Source organism: Urocitellus parryii, chromosome 5 (genome assembly GCF_045843805.1).
Source record: "Urocitellus parryii isolate mUroPar1 chromosome 5, mUroPar1.hap1, whole genome shotgun sequence".
Taxonomy (NCBI): Eukaryota; Metazoa; Chordata; class Mammalia; order Rodentia; family Sciuridae; genus Urocitellus; species Urocitellus parryii.
In genome coordinates, this window is record NC_135535.1 from 25,779,810 (window position 1) to 25,800,102 (window position 20,293).

General features: G+C 44.1%; 1 protein-coding gene across 2 annotated transcripts in view; it reads right to left on the reverse strand.

The window, feature by feature from the left end:
• The window catches only part of Plxnc1 (plexin C1), a 146,552-nt gene that overhangs the window by 88,338 nt on the left and 37,921 nt on the right, over positions 1–20,293 (reverse strand). For both annotated transcript variants that reach the window (XM_026397059.2, XM_077798584.1), the window contains exon 5: positions 2,919–3,033. In XM_026397059.2, the coding sequence (XP_026252844.1) occupies positions 2,919–3,033 (115 nt within the window). The remainder of the gene's footprint in view (positions 1–2,918; positions 3,034–20,293) is intronic.

Genomic DNA, 20,293 nt, shown 5'->3' on the forward strand with positions numbered 1-20,293 from the left:
TCATACTTTTCTATATGTGCAAACAATCATATAGAGACATGTATAAACACATATAGGGACTTTTTTAGATCAATATCAGATCATGCTATGCAAACCTGTCTGCATCTTGCTGTTTTTACTCAACAAAACCTCAGAGAAAATCCCTCCTACACTAACCGAAATTGCTCTGAATATTTCTTTTTAATGTGGATTCCATGGTGAGGATGAGGATATACTATTTTCTAGTTGCTTTATGCAAAGAAACAAAGCTTCTTGTGAACAGAGGTTTTGCATTATATGAAGGTTTTTCTGTACCTACAAAGGTACTAGAATGTCCTCCTGGTATATTATGAGCAGTTAGCAAATACTCTGAATTGAGCTCATAGATGGAAGCAGGGTCCACCTCAGACTGCCATCTCGGTAGGTCATGGAATTTGTATTATTTAAACAAAGAGCTGAGACTTTCAGGTAAGTCACTAATGGCCATAAGGGCAGAAAATATCTTGCAATAATGTGATCAAGAGATGGAATCATGGGCTGCGGATATAGCTCAGGTGGTAGAGTGCTTGCCTCACACGCACAAAACCCTGAGTTCAATCCCCAGCAGCACATACACACACAAAAAAACCCCAAAACAACAACAACAACAACAAAACCAAAAAAAAAAAAAAAAAAACAAAGAGAGAGAGAGATATGGAATCAGATGCCTTTTCAACCTTTTTAAAAGAATCAGTCCCGAGCTGGGGTGCAGTTCATAGTGTGGTGCTTCCCTGGCATGTGTGAGGCTCTGGGTTTAATCCCCAACACCAGGGATGAGTTTCCATAATGATGAAAGTTTCCATGCTGGTTAAAAAAAAAAAAAAAACTTTACTCAAATTACTAAATTCTTCTTTCCTTCACCTGGAGAGTAGTGGTGAGCTGGTGAGGGGAAGTGCTTTGTGGGAAGACGATGAGGATCAGGAAAGAAAGCTCTAGTGGTTGTTTGGGTGCTAATTATTTTTTTGAAACATCCCAGGCTAGATATAAATGGTTAGTTTATACCAGGGAACCACAGATAGGTAGCAAATTACATAAACAGCACTGACCGACTACTTTCTTCCCACTACACTGGACTGAAGTGTTGCCCTTAACGTTTTTTTAATGACAAAAGAAAAAATTCTTGCAAACTCTTAACCACTTATCAGAAGCCTGAGTATATTCCAGGATCATGGTTTTTTCTACCATTCTCTGTTAGCACCAAAGTTAGATGTTTTTCAGATTAATAAGAGAAAAAATAAAATTTGACTATACCTACATGAGAATACCTAAGAATGCGTGTGTGTGTGTGTGTGTGTGTGTGTATGTGTGTGTGTGTGTGTGCGCGCGTACACATCCATGCGTTTTGATTCCATGGAATGAACCTAGGAGCACTTTACTACTAAGCTACATCCCCAGTTCTTTTTATTTTTTATTTTTGAGACAGGGTCAAGTTGCTTAGGATCTGGCTAAATTGCTTGAGGCTGGTTTTAAACTTGCAATCCTCCTGCCTCAGCCTCCCAAGTTGCTGGGATTACAGGCGTGCACCACTACATCCAGTTACCCTAAGCATCTTTAATACTGAATTTATTTATCTTTGACTCAGGGCAGGGAGAGCTCATAGGAAGGCCCTGGCCCAAGACAACAGAAAGTGACAACAACCAAATAACTTTAAATCCATGAGTTCTGATCAGTTATGACTTGAAAGCTTGATTCTTTTATTATTTATCACTCATTAAATGTTCTGGCTCCCCTTGATTAAATGTTAAATCATCTTAAGTGGTATGGTTCTTGCTATTTGAAATGGCAAAGTGTAAGGGAAAAGGGAAAGTGGCCCATTTCCTTGTTAATGTGACATTCAAATAAAACACATCGGTGCAACAGACAGGTCAACTGGCTGCTGATGGGGACTCTGTACAATTATTCATAACACAAGAGCCATAATTAGGGAGAAAATGTCTCCTTGCAGCACCACTGAGATTGCCGGGGAGGAATTCCATTTTCCCACAGGGCAGGGCTGGTATGTGCATCAGAAAATGCTTGAATATGCTCATGGCTTTTTTTCTTGCATCCCATGATGGGAGCCCTGGCTTTCCAAGGGACCTCGCTTGCAAGGATCCCTGCCCACATTGGTTCTCTTTCCATCTCTATGACATTGCTTGAGGCCATGTTGATAGGAGAGTTGCTAGGAGAAGCCTGGACACATTAGGATGAGGAACTGCAGAGCAAAGCTAAATTCTACAGTGCAGCCACATGTAAGGAATCTTGTGGACCATAAGTCTGAACTTAATTTCTCTATGCTATAAAATTGAGATGTAATTCTACTACATTGAAAATCCATCTTTATGCAGGGCTTGGTGGTGCACACCTGTGACCCCAGAGACTGGAAGGCTGAGTCGGGAGGATCTCAAGTTCAAGGTTAGCCTGGGCAACGTAATGAGACTGTCTTAAAATAAAAAAAGAAAGGACAGGTGGTGCATGCCTATAATCCCAGTGACTCTGGAGGCTGAGGCAGGAGGATTGCAAGTTCAAAGCCAGCCTCAACAATTCAGTGAGCACTTAGCAATTCATCAAGAACTGCCCAGTGGTTAAGTGCCCCTAGGTTCAATTCCCTATATTTCTTCCCCTCACCTCCCAATAAAGAAGTCTATCTTTTCTTTACATTCAGTTATAGAAGGTCATCTTTATGTAGCTCCTCAAGATGACACGCTCCATGTGAGCGGGACCAGGAAGTGACCTGATTATTTCTATACTCCTAGCACCTTGCAGAGTGGTGGCATCTGGCAGACACTCAGAATTCATAGATAAAATGAATGGACTCATATTTCATTAATAGATATTTTAAGCTCAGAAGGAAGTTAGCATCTCTTATGCAAAATGAGGCAATACTATAGAAGTAAACAAATTAAAATCTTTCCTCTTACCTTATCTCTGCTGCTTCGAATTATCTGAATTTTAGGACATTTTTTAGCTCCATAGGAAACATCCAGCCAGTTTTCTGACTGCCCTGAATTGACACAATCTTCTTGAAAAGTACACCTAAAACAAACAAAAAAGACACATCAAGACAGCACCCCCATACATGCATTAGTTACAACTTTCTCATACTTGGCTTCAGTACAAAATGCTTTGTACAGTGGATTATTGATTTAAGCTAGAATAGGAACATGATGCTAAAATCATGAAAAGCAACAAGAAAACAGCGTTTTTTTTCCCCTCCCATCATGTCTAGGAGTAGAGAACAAATGTCGACAACACGTTGAACTTAGACTCCTGAGCCATCTCTCAAGTTGACATTGCCAAATACATCCAAAGCACATCCATTCTCAGATTCTGAAATAAAGAGTTCCTTTTTAGAAATACCTATCAAAGAGAAGCCTGAGAAAGGGTTTGCACATTGTATAAATTTTAGCTTTGCAGTTGATTCCCAGAATGTCTCCCTATTCAACTTATTGGGCAATTTGTGCTGTGTTTAGGGGAAAAAAAAACAATAAAGCTACTATTTTGTGCTTTGTAGGATGATAATTAAATAAAAATATTTCAAGGGCAGAGTCTGCCCAAGAATTTGATAAGACATTGCACAACCATCTGCTACATAACATTTGTTTAGACGGATACCAAGTTATCTTAAAAGATATGGGTGAAACATTTTTCAGGGCCACTTTTCCAGGTCAGCCTCAGACGATGACCCAAAGAAGTCTCAAGTTGAGGCCACGGCCAACTACTTTGATACACAGATGCTCAGAAGCTGAGAAGGGAGATCACTCGCTTGCCTGGTGTGTAGGTCACTGTAGGTCACACTAGCTTGGGGAAAATCTCTATCTCACCAGATGGGCCACCAACGCAACAATGAGAATGAACAGTGAGTGCCATCTAGTCTTCAAGTGGCAGAGATATTCCACTGAAAAGTATCAAAGAAACAATAACACATTTCTGATGTGAAATCCACCTCAAGGTGAAAGGTTAAAATGAAGAGCTGGTGAACCAAGGACAGGGAGTTTTGTTCTTTTCTGAACCACTGAGCTACACCTTTAGCCTCTTTTCTTCTTACATTTTTTGAGACAGAGTCATACTAAGTTGCTTAGGGCCTCGATAAATTGCTGAGGCTGGCCTTGAACTTGCAATCTTCCTGCCTCAGCTTCCCAAATCGCTGGAATTATAGGTGTGGGCCACCAAACTCGGCTGGAAGTTTAAAAAAAAAAAAAAACAACAACTAGCAACAACACATGAATGGTGAGACTAAAAAGCAACCAAAGGAATGACTATATTCATTTCTGGGAAATTCTTGAGTGGATCTGAAGGGAACGAGGCTCAGATGGGCCAAAGAGTGTATCTGACTTCAAAACAATTTTATTTTCTTCTTCTTCCTCTTCTCTCTCTCTGATTCTTAAAAATTTAGGCTTCGTTGCTTCAGGTTTGAGCTCTGAGCTAATTTGAATATGGCAAAAATAGAACAGGAAGTCAGTGAGTTTCACTAAACATCACACTTGAGCACAGTAGGTTAGAATGTCGTCTTCTGACATTTTGGGGAACCCCACTCCCAGGAGCACATCTGTGTCCCAATTCCCCCTACCTCTGGGTCGGTTCCTACTCCAACATCATTACCAAAAGGGATTTTCATTAGTAGTTCTCCAAAGCCATAAATTTATCTGACCCTTGATGGCTTGCTCGTCCGTCACGGACATTAAGTTCAAATTAAACCGTCTCTCAATGTCAGGGAGAGTTTGCAGCACAGGCACGAGGTACTGCTGCATTGAAACAGAATGACGAGGCGGCTTCCTTATTTGTGTCTAAAAGAGATCATGACTATCAAAAAACTCCCTGCCTCTCATGGGCACTCTGGTTTGTAGATGGCTCTTCCTCTACCTCTAAGGAAGAAAAAACAACCACCAAAAAAAAAAAAAAAAAAAAAGACAAAAAACCCCTAAAGCTAATTCTAGAGAGACTGGAGTACAAATATTTTTTTTGTAGGCTCTTAATGCTGCCTGGGAGTCAAGGCCTAAGGCTGCCAAAAAAACAAGTGTAAAATATTTCATACAAATAGTGCTGCAATTTGCCAATTTGTAGGCAGGAAACTGTAGTGCCACTGAGTTATCACTCCGTTTTCTGAACTCCTATAGCAATTCTGGTCGGAACCACACGTTTTGGTATTTAATCATATGCTGCCTCGAATTACAACTTAACTATTTCATATGTCTATGTCATCTCTTCCAAAGTAGGGCACTTAGCTCCCCAAAGGAAGGGTGAAAACCTTTTCTATTTCCTCAGCAGATCCCTCAGGGTCTGGCAGCATGATATGCAAATACTAGAGTTTCAATAAATATTTTTGAATGAGTGGAGGAAATATGAAATCTCTATAGGTCCTTTTAATTGGTGATTCTTTTTTTATTTTTTATTTCTAGAGTTTTGATTTATATCTGACTCCCCTTTATGGTAAAAGGAGTATGTTTAACATCAGCTAAAAGTTTGAATCTGAGAATCAGATTATTTCTAAATATTTTTTTAGTTGTCAATGGACCTTTATTAATTTATATATGGTGCTGAGAGTCAAACCTAGTGCCTTACCCATACTAGGCAAGCATACTACCACTGAGCTACAACCCCAGCCCTGGTTTATTTTATTTTAATATTTATTTCCTAGTTAAAGTTGGACATAAAACCTTTATTTTATTTATTTATTTTTATGCATGTGCTAGGCAAGTGCTCTACCACTGAGCCACAACCCCAGCCCTATTTTTTAAAATATATATAAAAATAAAGGGGAAGGCTAGGATTGCAGTTCAATGGTAGAGCACTTGCCTAGCACATGTGAGGGCATGGGTTCGATCCTCAGCATCACATAAAAATAAAAAGAATAAAGGTATTGTGTCCATCTACAACTGAAAAACAACTTATTAAAAAAAATAAAGGGAAAAGAATAGATAATGAACCTTTCATATCCAATTTTGTAAAACAAAATCTAACCATGCTAAGTATCTAAATATAAATTCCTTATTTACATAAAAAAGGATGCCTCTGAGATTTCTAAATGCCCATTCCTTGCCTCTTACCAGTTTGAAAAAATTAAAAATTGAAAAGCAAAGCAAACCATGACACCAAGAACGTATAACCAGATGGTCAACCAACAACAGCATCTTATTACTCCTCAAACACTGCAGATTGTAAAGTCTTCACGACAGCACGCTCCCCACACGTTCACATTTCTTGAGGAGGGAGAGCAGATCTTATAGCTCCCACGTTTTAGTAAACAAGCCCAAGTACTTTGAAATAATTCCTTTCGAAAGCTATCACTCTCAGTCCTGCATATCTACAAATGCAATGGTCAGGCACATAAACTCTGAAGCCACTGCCCAAAGACAATTAAATTCTCATTGTCAGACATGACTCTTGGTGAGGCTGAGCCCTCGGTGAGGCACTCTCAGATGGGCTGATTTCTCCACTGGCTTCATTTCAATTTCTTTAGGCCCTGGATAGGAGGGAAATTGGATTCGGAGTAGCATGGGTAGGTTTTGGGGAAAAAAAAAATGGTGGAGATATATTTGTTTTCTTTGCTTATGCTATTACTTTTGCCCTAACCTCTCCTGAGGATCTATCTTATTATGCTTTGTGTTGCTATAACAGAATACCTGAGATGGTGTAATTTATAAAGAATAGAGATTTATTTCTTGCAGTTCTGGAGGCTGGGAAGTTCAAAGTCAAGACTCCTAGATCTGGTAATAGCTTTCTTGCTCTATCACCCCATGGCAGAATATGGGAGGGTGAGAGAGAGTGAGGGCAAGAGATGGAAATGATAGCCTCAAGTCCTTTACTTTTGTAAGTGACATTGATCCATTCATCAAGGTATCAACTCCCAATATTGTTGCACTGGGGTTTCACTTTCCACATGCTTTCGGGGGAGCACATTCAAACTAGAATGTTCTACGTCTAGCCTCCCCAATCTACAACTTTCTCACATGCAAAAGACATTCATTCCATGCCAATAACCCCTAATTCTTAACTCATTCCAGCACCAATTTAAAAGTCATAAGTCCAGAGTCTCATCTAAATCAAATATGGGTGAGACCCAAGGCATAATTCATCTTAAGGAAGACTCTCTCCAGCCATGAGCCTGTAAAATTAAATAAGTTACATGCCTCTAAAAGATTCCAAAACAGTGATGTGACAGGCTTAAGACAGACATATCAACTAGGCTGTTTTTGAATCTGCTCTTCCAAATATTTCCAGCCTCTACCCATGACCCAGTTCCAAAGCCACTACCATAGGTCCAGGCTTTTGTTACGGACAACAGCCCTCCAAGGGTGCTCCACCACTGAGCTACACCCCCAGTCCTTTTGATTTTATATTTTGAGGCATAGTCTTGCTAAATTGCTGAGGCTGGCCTCAAACTCATAATCCTCCTGCCTCAGCCTCCAGAGTATGTGGGATTGCAGGCATGTCCCACCACACCTGGCTGTCTTAGTTCATTTTGTGCTTTTACAACAGAATTCCAGGTAACACTGGGTAATTTGTACAAAACAGAGATTTCTTTCTTATAGTTCTGGAGCTTGGGAAGTCCAAAGTTGAGGGGGGCTGCAGCTGGCAAGGACCTTCTTACTGCATCATCCCATGGTGGAAGGTGGAAGGGCAAGAGAGGGAAGGGTGAAGATCAAACTCCAGCCTCAGTCCCATCATGAGGGGGGAGTCCTCCTACCTATGCCTCCCATGTGAGGCCCCACCCCAACACAGTTGCACTGGAGTTTAAGTTTCCAACACACATTCTGTGGGATATATTTAAGTCATAGCAGGATCTCTCCAAAAGCCCTAGGATTCCACTGGATATTTTATTTTTCTAGTTCCTATTTCTGGCTAGATCTCATGCCGACATGATAAGAGTCAATAAGTAGACATGAGCCCATTTCCAAACTAAAAAAGAGAACCTGCCTAAATGCAAAGAAAAGAAGAAATAACAAACAAACAAAATTTAACTTAGAAACAAAAAAGCTTTCACCTGGTAAAAAATACTTCATGGGGAAATAAGTGCATGAAACTATTTAAGCAGGGCTGTCCCTATGACGAGTTGGCTATAAAACCTGCTGTGGAGATCAATTTATTCAAAATAATAATGGTTTGATATTATCACTCAACTATAAAAGGACATGAATCTTCCCCTCCCCCATTCCCAACTCAGAAAAAAAGCATGTTCCAAACACATACAGGTCCCAGATGCTGGTCAGGGAGGTTCCAGACCCTTGTTTCTATGTTTGCTGTGTGAAAATCAGAGAGTATTTTCATACAGTGAATTTGTCTCCTGTGTACGTGGAAATCTGTGACTCGTAATATCCCTGAGTAACTACCCCACCAAACAATGGCACATAACATGAGAACAGAGGCTCAGAGACATACAGTAACAGGCCCAGGTCACTCAGAACTCAGCTGTCACGCTGCACAAGTCTGACTTCAGAACCACATACTTGGCCACCCGGCTGCCTGGCTTCCTATGAACCCTGACCACCATTTAATCAAATTAAAGATAATCAGAGTTCCCACTGGCTTCCTGAAACTGGAGGAGGGGGGCTTGGTTAGGAAGAGATAGGGATGGAGGGGCCACAGGACCAGAGAACAGAGAGGGAGAGACAAACCTCCGGGGAATGAAGAGGGTGGCAAGGATCTGGGAGGGAAACCCAGAGGCAAGGATTCTAAGAGGCTTTAAATTTCCATCCATCACTGGTAACACAAAACCTCCAGCTAGAGGTTAAAATTCCAGGCAGCCTCAGACTTATAAATCCATTGTGCTCCAAAAAAGAGATTGCTGGTAAACCATCTGTTTACAATATGGAATATATTTTCCCCCATAGAAATAACGTTATCAACAGTGATTAGGTTTCCAGGTTAGGCCACAAAACCTATTTATCCATAATGTAGCTTCAGTACTATATATTTGCAATAAAAGAGTAGCAGAAAACAACGAGTTTGCAGTCATCTGCATTATATAGCAGTTTTTCCTCTTCTTTACTTATTTGTGTTTCTGCTCAGCTGGTAGTCTGGGAACGGTGCCCAGCTGGATCGACTTTTAAATTTATTATTACTGTATTGTATTTATACGGCATTTCTATTTTTTAATGGGCCTGGCTTAAATTATTAATTGTTTTCATGCCAACCAAAAAGGACAGGGAGACCCACCTTGGAAAGGGGCTGAAGCTTCAGGCAGGTGAAATGCCCATGAGCTGGGCTTGGGGGACCTTGAGAATCTGACTCTATTAGGCTAGAATCTCTTCAGTAAAAATTTACCACTTACTCAACCTTGAAATAGAAACTCTGAACTCAGAAATGTAACTTCTACTTCCTGCCACTAGAATTCCATCAGCATCCTCTAATCCAATTGTTCACCAGGAGCAGACGGTCCCTGAAGGAATCTGATAACTAAACATCAGGTAATTGGCTTGAATGTGGGGGTGAGTGTGACCTGTTCCGAAGATTCTTCACCGATATAACATCAGAAAACTTTTAATGAGGACACCATCCAGCTTCTCCCTCTTGCAGGGAATGGGGTCCACGCTGGAGGATGGTTTCGCTACGAGAGCATCCCAAGGTCTTTTGCTAAGTGATTTGAAACAGATGTCTGCATCTTTAGGCAAGGGAAGAATCAGGTGGCCTCGAAAATTGGGGGACTGCTCATTACAATTGCCAATCGACGAGATGAAGAAACCAAATTCCACAGAATGAAAGAGAACAGGAAGTCACAGTGACAAACTAAACTCTGAATTAAAGGTCCCCAGAATCAGGAAAGGGGAATGCCAAAATACAAGACCAAAATAACTTGCTAGGAGAGCTGAAAAATGGGATCTTCATCGCTGGAACCGTTAAGTCAGTCTACATGATACAATTATGCTAATAACAAAGACGATTTAAGAGATTTTTTTTTTAAAGCAGAAACATCGAACACTCCACGCAATGTCTTTTCACATGATTTTATTCATTTATTCTTCACAACAAACCTATGAAGTAGCTACTATAATTGTCCCTGCTTTACAGATAGGGGAAACTGAGGCATAGGAAGATCCAGATTGCTCTCCTGAGGTCACAGAGTTAGTAAAGGGAGAAGCTGAGATAAAAACCCAGGCATTGCAGTTTCCAAGTCCATGTTCTTATCTACCCCATATTGCCTCTTGCAATGAATAACATCGTCTGAGTCCTTCAGCCTTCGTCTGTTTTGTGCCGCTATGACAGAATACCACAAACTGGGCAATCTACAAAGAACAGCTTTATTTCTTACAGTTCTAGAGGTGTGGGTCCACACCTGTCAACACCCTTCTTGCTGCATCATCCCATGGTGGAAGACAGAAGGGCAAGAGACAGCACACTTGTGCAAGAGAGCAAGAACTTGAACTCTCAGTCTCAAGCCTTTGATCACTGCCATCCATTCACTTGGGAAGGTGGAGCCCTTCTGACCTAAGCACCTCCCCTTAGGCTCCACCAGCACGTTGTTTTTCGGCCATGCAAAACTGCAAAAAATTAAATAAGTTTCTCTGCTGCAGGTCTCCTGGGAGGCTTAACTATGCCCTGTGATTTTGCAAAGCAAGAATGAGGCACCATCTTCAAACTCTTATGGAGGGTTGTTTTGAGGAAGTAAAATGTCTAGTCACACACATTAGGAAACACTGCCCAATTTTGTTTAATGAGCATCAGTCCATGTGACAGGACAAGTTTGAAAACTTGGTGCTTTTTTTTTTTTTTTTTGGCTAATTGAGTTGGGTAACTCTCATACCCAACTGATCATGGCTTGTTAATTCTAAGCATCTATCCTCTGCATTCCATCTCACCCATTACCTCCCAGCCTCCAGTGCCTCTAATCAGTCTCCACCCCCACCATATAATCCTCAAGCACACAGCTAATCATATCACTCCATGCTTAGCCATCTCCAGTGGCACCCTTGGCTTGCACCAAACCCCTTACCTATGAGCCTTTCACGCCTCAGAGTCACAGCACGCGTTTCCACCTTCCTCTCTTTACCCCAGTGTGCTCTGGCCCCTGCCTTCCTTTGCAAACTCACCTCTGGGTAATAGTGGGCTGATGAGTCTGCCACTTTGCCTGGACAGAAAACCCCTAAACACACGGATCTCTGATATCTACACACTACCTGGCAGAGAGCAGGCATTTGATAAACGCTGCAGTGCAAACATGTCAGACCTTCCAAGCATGTGATGCTCCCACTGCCTGGAATTCCCGAGGGCCTGCAAAACTTGTGTGAAACTGCATTCCTTGTTCAAGGGCCAGTTCAGTGTCACCTCCCTTGTCATATCTTCCCAGTCTCCGGGCATGCTCCCAAGTAGACACAGCACATTCATTAGAAGACTGCTGTGTCTCTGACTGGCCTCCAACTCCTCCCAAGGAGAGGCCCCATCTTTTGCACCTTGGCATGACGCCCCACCAAGGTCCAGCACCTCACCTGGCATTTACCCAACAAATATTTACTGTGTGCCCACCTGATGCCAAACACTCTACTAGGCACCAGGGACACGTGATATGTATAAGCCAGTTAAGGTCTCTTTCCTAAAGAGTTTACATTTACATTCTAGGGAAGCACACAGACAAAACCCAAATAAGCTGACTATCACTTTAATTTCAAATGGAGGTAAGTCTTCTACAGAAACCAAAAATGTAGTAGGAAGGAACCTAATTTAGACAGGTTGGTCAAGAAACATGGCATTTCAGCTCAGAGGTCAAGGGTGAAAACCATGTAGTCACAGCAATAGGGGTGAGAAGAGCATTCCAGGCAGAAGGAACAGCATGTGCAAAGCCTCTGAGCTCCTGTACACACAGTGTCTTCAAGGAACCGATGAAACAGATCAGCCCGGATAGAACCTAGTGAGGGCAGGGGAGATTGGTCCTCACCACTTACAAGCTGTTGACCTTGAACAAGCCAAGTGCCCTCTCAGTGTCTCAGGTTCTTCAACTTACAGAAACGCAAATCATAGTCTCCACCTTCTGGAGTTGTTATAACGAGTCAGTAAATGCTACTAGTCGTGATTGTAATAAGGGCAAGTGAAACAGAGAATTTAAAGCAACAATTTGGAAGACATAAGCCCAACAATACAGAATGGTAACGACAAGAAACGGACTTGAGTGGTAAGGTTGGCCAGATGCCCATCTGTCTTTTCTGTGCACAAGGCAGACACAGCTCAAGCCTTCTTGGAAGACTCCTAATCACAGTGCTCCTTCCTCTCAGGACAAAGGAGTTCTTTGGGGTCTCCTCGTGGGCCAAACAGTAGCTCTCAGGGCACTCATTTATTGCCTGGCTGCTTTCCACATCTAACCTCTGCGCGTCTCCAGGGCAGAACTGCATTCATCTTTGTTTCCCCCAGAGCCTAGTACAGGGCCTGGCCCACGACTGGTATTCAACAAGGGTTAGCTGAATTGGATTAAGAACTAAATTTGAAAAGTGACTAAATTCCTGTCCATGTCTCCACGATACCGGCAGAAGTTGTTTCACTGATTTGTGTTCACTGGGTTGGCCTGTTAACTGGTGTGGCAGAAAAACCAGCCTTTGTCTTGAAACTTGGAGCTACTTAGCAAACACAGACTGAAACACTCACACAAAAGGGATTTGTGGCCTTCGCCCCATGTGGTTCTTTAGTGGGTGATGAGTAGACTCAAACTTGGCATTTTTTTGTTTCCAAATGCAGACCATGAACAGAAGAACTTAGAGGAGGCATTTAGGAAAAACAGGCAGCATGGAAATAAATATGGGAAAATAAAGCCTCTTGAATCAGGAAGGGGCTGGGTTCCAAGCCATTTTCCCATATGCTCCCTGCGTCCCTGGGGGCACGCTCCTCAGGCTTTGTGGGCCTTGGTCTCCCTAGCATGGAACAGGTAACAGTGCCATCACAACCCCCTCCTCCTCAATGCAGTATCCAATCCCCCCTTGGCCTTTCAGAAATGGTGTACACTCCACACAGCAGAATCCAAACATCCAAACATGACAAAATGTTACAAAAGCAAAAACCGAGACCCACAGGCCGACTCCCAAAACGCAGACCTGAACATTGTGCTCAACATGGAGGAGCTGCTGGGAACAGGGCAAACGCTAGGTCACAGGACGAGTGGAAACCTCTGAGAAATTTTTTAAAAAACCAATCAATATATACTTATGAAAGTGCCTACTGCCTGAGATAAGGTCATTTCAAAAAAAAATCTATTCCATTAAAACATGAATTTACTAACCGGGGTATTCTTAATGGTGTTTGTTGGAAGTCAGAGAGCATCAATTAAAGAGATGGTGCAGATACGGACTGGAGATAGGATGCTCAGGTCTGAGGACCTCCGTTGCCAGTTCTACCAAAGGACAACAGCAAAAGAGCCAAACTGGCTTTGGAACAAGGTGAGCGTTCTCCCCGTGTCAGACATTCCCTTTTGAATGCCTACTTTGCAATAAGTAGGATACATCCCAGCCCCTCTAATGGTTAATGAAGACCTGGGGGGACCTAGGTTGACCCCAGTGCTAGAAGTTCCCCCAAACTCTTCGAAGCATTCGCAGTAACCCAGATGCATGGGTTCAGCCTGTGCCAGGGTAATTCAGTAGTGCCCCAAGGCCGGAATAGCATGCTCCTCTTTGCTCCCCACTGCTTCCACCCCACAGACAGTTGTCCTAGTTGCTTCTACACAATTAGTTGGCACAATGGGGTCCTCATACAAGAAGGAGGGGCTGTCCCCAAATCCCATCATTATTATTATCGCTGTCATTAGAGCTTCACTGGACCATAAAGAAGTGTCACTGCAAAGACTTGAAGATCTGCACAAGGACACATCCCAGACTGGAGAGAAAGGAGGAACAGAGGTACACACAGGATGACCTTCCGTCCCCGACTACCCTCCTGGCCACTCAGCTGAATATTGCTGCCACCTTTCAGGTGGAAGAGCTCCACAGTGGAAGGAATGTGCTCCTTCAGGTCTTGGCTCAGATGTCCCCTTCCCCATCAGGCCTCCCTGAGCCCTTTGTGTAAAATCGTTGCCCGCCCGGCTCCAGCCAGTGCTGCCTGTTCTCTTCCTTGGCTCTGTTGCCTTCATTAGCACCGACTGTCATCTGATATGTTCTTTATTGATTTTTGCAGTGCCCATCGTCCCAAATAAATGCCCACTCAGGATCGCAGAATGTCACCTTATTTGGAAACAGGGTCTTTTGTAGATATAATTAGTAAAGGACCTCAAGATGACTTTGGGCGCACAATGAGGGCCACCTTTCTAAGAAAGGAGAGAAAGATCTGGACCTTCACAGGGGATAAGGTCATGAGACCAAGGCAGAGATGGAGTCATCCTGCTATGGCCAAGCAACACCAGGAGCCATAGGAAGCTGGGAGAGGTGGGGACAGATCCTCCCCTGGACCCTCCTTGGCCCTGTGGATTTCAGACTTTTGGCCTCCAGAACTGTTAGAGATAACTTTGTGTTGTTTCAAGCCACCAACTCCGTGACAACTTGTTTTGGCAACCCCAGGGAGCCAAGACACCTCATAAGACCGACCACAGTGAATTTTGGTCTGTGTTGTTCACTGTGGGTGCTCAGAATCTTAGTGTGCAGGACACGGTCTGACCTATCCTAGGTGCTCAATAAAATCTGTTAAGTGAATGTACAGATGCTTAAAGCTCCAAGAAAGAGAGGCCTCTGCAACCAAGGAGGCCCTGAATTTCACTTTTTTAGGTCCGTCACTAATCATGAAAGGTCCATTTGGGCCTTTTGCTCCAGGCTCTCTCCTCTCTCCAACTGCAGTGAAGGATAATGTCTTTCTTGCTGCTTCTTCCCTTTCTTACACTGGGAATTGGAGCTGGGCCCAGACTTGAATCCTAGTTCCACCACTTGTTTAACCTCTGGTAGGTGAATAATGACCCCCAAAGACGTCCCCATCCTAATCCCTGGGCCCTGGGGCCATGCTACCTTATGTGGGAAAGGCATTTGGCAACTGACAGTGGGAATTTTGGGTTATCTCTGTGGCCCAAAATCACAAGGATCCTTATAAGAGGAGGAAGGAGAGTGAGTCAGAGAAGATGTGAGGGTGGATGGTCCAGGCCAGGAGGGATCTGCAGATGCTTGGAAGACGCAGGAAGCGCCTCAGAGCCAAGGAGTGCAGCTGGCTCCCAGAAACTGGAAAAGGCAAGGACACGGGTTCTCTCCACAGCCTCCAGAAGAGACACAGTCCTTGGCTTTAGTCCAGTGAAGTCCCTTTCAGACTTGCGACCTCTAGAAGTTCAAGGCAAGAGATCCACACCATTGAAGTCACCGAGTATACAGGGATCCATTACAGCAGCAGAAGGGAATCAAGCTCAGCCTGAGCCTGTCTACCACCTGCAAAGCCCAAAGGCAACGGTGCTGGCTTCAGGGGCACTAGGGGTACCAGATGCATGAGCAGGGTGGAGTCCCACAGACAGCCTGTGCTCGAGGCAGGCCCTCGGTGTTGGGGGCACTGCAACTGCCCTCTGAAGCATGATGGGCTACCTGCCAGCCTTTTTTTATGGAGGACCCCCCATCAGTCCTCTCTGTGGCCCACAGCCCACCTTTCACAATGGCAGAACAGACTCACTAGGGCTTCAGAAGAACAAAACCGGCCAGGCTCAGTGGCACACGCCTGGGATCCCAGTGGTTCCAGAGCCTGAGGCAGGAGGATCACGAGTTCAAAGCCAGCCTCAGCAAAAGCAAGGCACTAAGCAACTCAGTGAGACTCTGTCTCTAAATAAAATACAAAATAGGGCTGGGGATGTGGCTCAGAGTGCCCCTGAGTTGAATTCCATTCCTAGTACCAAAACAAAAACACAACAAACAAACAAAAAAACCCACAAGCACTGTGCACCATGGAGAGTCATGGTCAAGTTTTAGGGCAACGGCAGCCCTGTGGGGAGGGTCCACTCACAGCTAGTGATTGGCTCCGAGGGGCTCCAGGAAGGAGAATCTCTTAGAGACCTCAAGACAGGAGGGCAAGGCCAGGGGCTGGAATGCGTCCACAGCAACCATCAACGTGGGGAAACACTCAGATCCCTATTTCCTCTCCCCTGTGTAAATCCCTCTGCCACCCTGGACCCTTCAGCAAGTCTGACGGGCAGATGATCGCCCAGTCTGTGGTGAGGCCAGTTGAGGAATGATCCCTTTCACAGTTTCACACGTGCCACAGCCCAGCAGTAGCTGATGACCTCAAAAAAGTTATCAGGGGCTGTCTGGGTCCTCCAACTATCACCATGGAAGAAACAGGTAGTAGAATAGTATGTGGGGGCGGGTAATATCCATTGATACCAGTAATCAAGGGGGGCATCCAGATACCTCATAATTAGCCTGCCCGGAGGCTTTGTCTCCACCCTGTGCAGGGGTGAGGCATTGAGAGATGGGATAATAAAGGCAAGAGTGGCCACAGGGCCCATTTTATGAAGAGGATCCATCCTTGAACCCACTGTGTGACTAAAACCAAAGTAAGCTGAACCCTATGGTGGCGTTGGGAGATGGGGAGATGCATGAAATTTGGAGAATTGGCCTCCAGTAGAAGACTCAGGAAGAGATGTGAGATAAGCCCAATCTTTACAAAGTTCAGTGGAGGGAAGCAATCCCTCGAGGGTGGGGCTCCAGTTCATCTTCTACATTGCCACCCAAGATAATATTTTGAAGACACAATTTTTTTTAAAGATACAGCCCTTTGCCTAACACCCACTAACAAGTTCCAGCACAGACTAATACAGTCTAAACTCGGGGCCCCTCGCATCCTGGTCCCACCCAGCAGCCTCATCTCCTTCCTTCCTTCCTTCCTTCCTTCTAGAACCTGTGTCCTGGGGACAAACTCCAACCCGCCACTCCCTAAACAGACCTCTTGCTGGGCTGGTTCTGCTGTCTGAAGCATGCCCTCTTCTCTTGGTGAAAGTCTATTCAGGCTTCAAGGCCCAATGTTTAAGGCCACCTCCTCTCTGAAGCCTTTCCCCACCTTGGGGACAACTAATGGCCCTCCTGTGGCTTCCCTCATAGAGAATGTCACTTTTAGTGCTGACTGAGAAGCAGGCACTGTGGCTGGGACTTCATGCACACTATCTGATTTCGCCCTCTCAGCAGCCCTCTGGGGTAGATGCTATCAGGATCCCTTCTTTCTAGATGAGAAGATTCAGCACAGAGAAGACAGGAGGCTTGCAGGCGGCCCCGAGGCCGAGGCCGGAGTCCACTCTGAGGACAGGCTCTCTTCAAGCTCTACTTGCTCTGCTGTACGGCTCCTGCTGCCAGTGTGGAAATCTGTGCCCCGTGTGTTGTGCATCCCAAATGGGCTACTCTTCCTACCTCCTACTTGGTAAGCGACATCTCTGTCCCTGTGGTCACACAAGCCAGACGCCTGCACTCCTTCCCCTGTGAGCTCCACACCCAGGTCTCTGCAATTGGTAAGAGAGCTGTGACTCAGCTCTGACACCTCTCAGAAGCCCCTCCCCACCAACCTTGGGTGCCCATCCTTTAGACTGTAACCTAGGACCTCCTCCAGTGCTTGGGACCCAGGCAGAATCCGGTGTGTGGTTGGGTACCACTTTATTTTCTTTGTGAGGTCTTGGATCAAGGAAGAGAGAATACATCTTCCAGAAAAACTGTGGCCACCTTGGTATTTTATTTTTCATTTTATGGCCCTGTTTTCAGAGTGTCAGACTCAAGGGGGAATTCAGTTAATCTCCGAGTCCCGTCAGCGCTGTCTTCCAAATAGCTCCTGAATCCACCCACTTCTTCCCACCACCACACTATCACCCTGAGTCGACCCCCGGACTCCTCCTGGACTACACCCAGATGCTAACTGATCTGCGGTGCCTGGTGACATCCAAGACCATTTTGTACCCCAGGTTCTGAGACACGGCCCATCTGTTCACTCTTGTAAAGTGATCCCTGCAGAGGCTCCCCGTGGTCCTTCCAACAAAATGCACAAGACCCTTCCTCACCTGCCCCGACTTACCAGCCCCCTCATCTCCCAACACTCCACTGCTGTTCTGTGTGCTCGTCCACGCTGAGCTCTGGGGCAGGCTCTCTTGGTGCTCCTGGCCTTCATCCAGACTCTCCCAGCTAGCTGCCCTGCCCCCTCATGACCTAGCTTCGGTGTCCCTTCCTTGGGGGACCCCACCCTGACCTTTCAAACTTAGATGTTCTTTATGCACCCCCATGAAATCCTAGGCTTCCTATGATACCAGCCCTTATTATACTGTTTCATTCATCTCTTTTACTTGCTGATGGATTGGATTATGGTTCTCAATTCTTCAATCCCTCCTGTATCAAGATTACACATCCATCCTGCCCTTTGCCGGTCATTTTGCAACATATCCTGCTAGGGTTGGTCCAGTGTATTTCCCTACTCCACTGATATTGGACTTGGCTACGGAGGTTGCTTTAGCAGTGGAATATCAGTAAACATGCCATGAGCAGAAGCTGTGAGTGGGTTAGATACTTTATCTTGGTGTCTTGTGCTTCTGCTGTCTGATTCTGTGGTCAGAATTAGAGACATACAAGGCAGACCCGAATGCTATCTTCATCTTGACAGAGACCCCATGTTCCTCCCCACAGCTGACAGGTGGACCCATGAGCAAGAAAAAGAAATGTAAATAAATTCATTCTTATAAGCCACTAAGAATTTGGGGAGTTGTTTGTTACATGGCATTACTGAAGCAGAAACCTGACTGATACACTTATCTATATCCTGCACTAGATTACAAGCGCTATATAGAGAAGAAAGAACTGTATTTCCAGCTTTGAGCACAGGATTTAGCACACTGTAGTTGCTTAATAAATGTTCGTGATTGGATATATGATTAAGTGAACAATCAGGCCATTGACAGGTCTGTCTCTCCAGCTAGAATTTAATTCCTTAAAGCCAAGAGTGGCATCCAATTTCTCTCAACAGTACCTAGCTATCTCACTTCCCACATTGGGCTCTTGGTAAGTATTCAACAAATATTTGTTGAAATTAAATAAATTGAATTTTGTGGGCTGGCTTGGGAATCAATTCTTAATTTATGACATTGTTTCTATGGGAAAATGCACTCTGCGTGCCAAACAAACTTGCAAATGAACTTTTGGAACCTCACCCAATCATTGGTTCAGGATTGCCAGTTTTGTGGAAATCCATAACTGAACACATGTGCTATGCTTTGCAATATGGGAGAAACTGAGAAACTGCTTCCAAACCCAAGATATTCAGCCTGCAAAAATTCACTTTCCACCCACACGCACAAATTCAGCACAGGTTGGATTTGAGGTTCCAACAATAAAATACTAGACTTTTTAGAGCTCATTGTTTACCTAATTGCTTTTTATCTTGCTTATACTGGGTGCCTATTCTTAACGCTGGATCAAAAGGAAGTTAAGATGGTTTTCTAGCCCCCCTCCATCCACTTTCTAGACATGTATACAAGAAAGTTCAACCTTCTCAACAGAGAAAATAAATTATTTTTCTAAATAAATCTGTGACATTTAAAATAAACACAGCTCTACAGTTATAAGAAAACATCCCCCTTTAGAATTCCTAAGTTTGAATGGTACTGGGAGCTCAACATGAGTCACAGATCTGAGGCTTAGTTTCATTTCATCTTGGGCCAGAACCAAGTGATCTGACGTGGCGGTGAAGGGCCACCATCACTCCGCGATTTCAGAATAGTTTCTAATACTTAAGGCACAGGGCTCAAGCTGCCATTGGCTCAATCAACCAATCACTCAATCTACTTCACTCATTTAACATGTTTTTTGAGCACATTTTGCTACATTACACATTATGCTACATTATATACACAATGTATTATGTATACATATACATTATATACATATACATAATGTAGCATAAAGGGAGAGGCAGAGAAATACCTTTCAACAAAGGGAGAGGTAGAGAAATAGGGCCAGTCGGGTGAGGTGGTGCGCATCTGTAATCCTAGCAATTCGGGAGGCTGATGCAGGAGGATCGCAAGTTCAAGGCCAGCCTGGACAACTTAGTGAGACCCTGTCCCAAAATAAGAAAATTAAAAGGGCTAGGGATGTCGCTCAGTGGTATAGCACCCTTGGTTTAAATCCCCAGAACCACAATCAACAAAAAGACAAATAAATAAATGAGAAAGAGAGAGAAAAAGAAAGAAAAGAAGGTCACAGTGATGGGCCACGGAAAAAAAATAAAAACAATGTATGTAAAGGGAGGCTACTTAAGATTGGGTAGTCAGGGGAAGACAGATGTGTGTTCTAGGATCAGGTAGTCAAAAAAGAGCCAGCCATGGCAAAACCTGGGGGGGAGAACATTCTAGAATGAGGAAACAGGAAGTTCAAAGGTTCTGGGGCAGGAACATGCTTGGCAT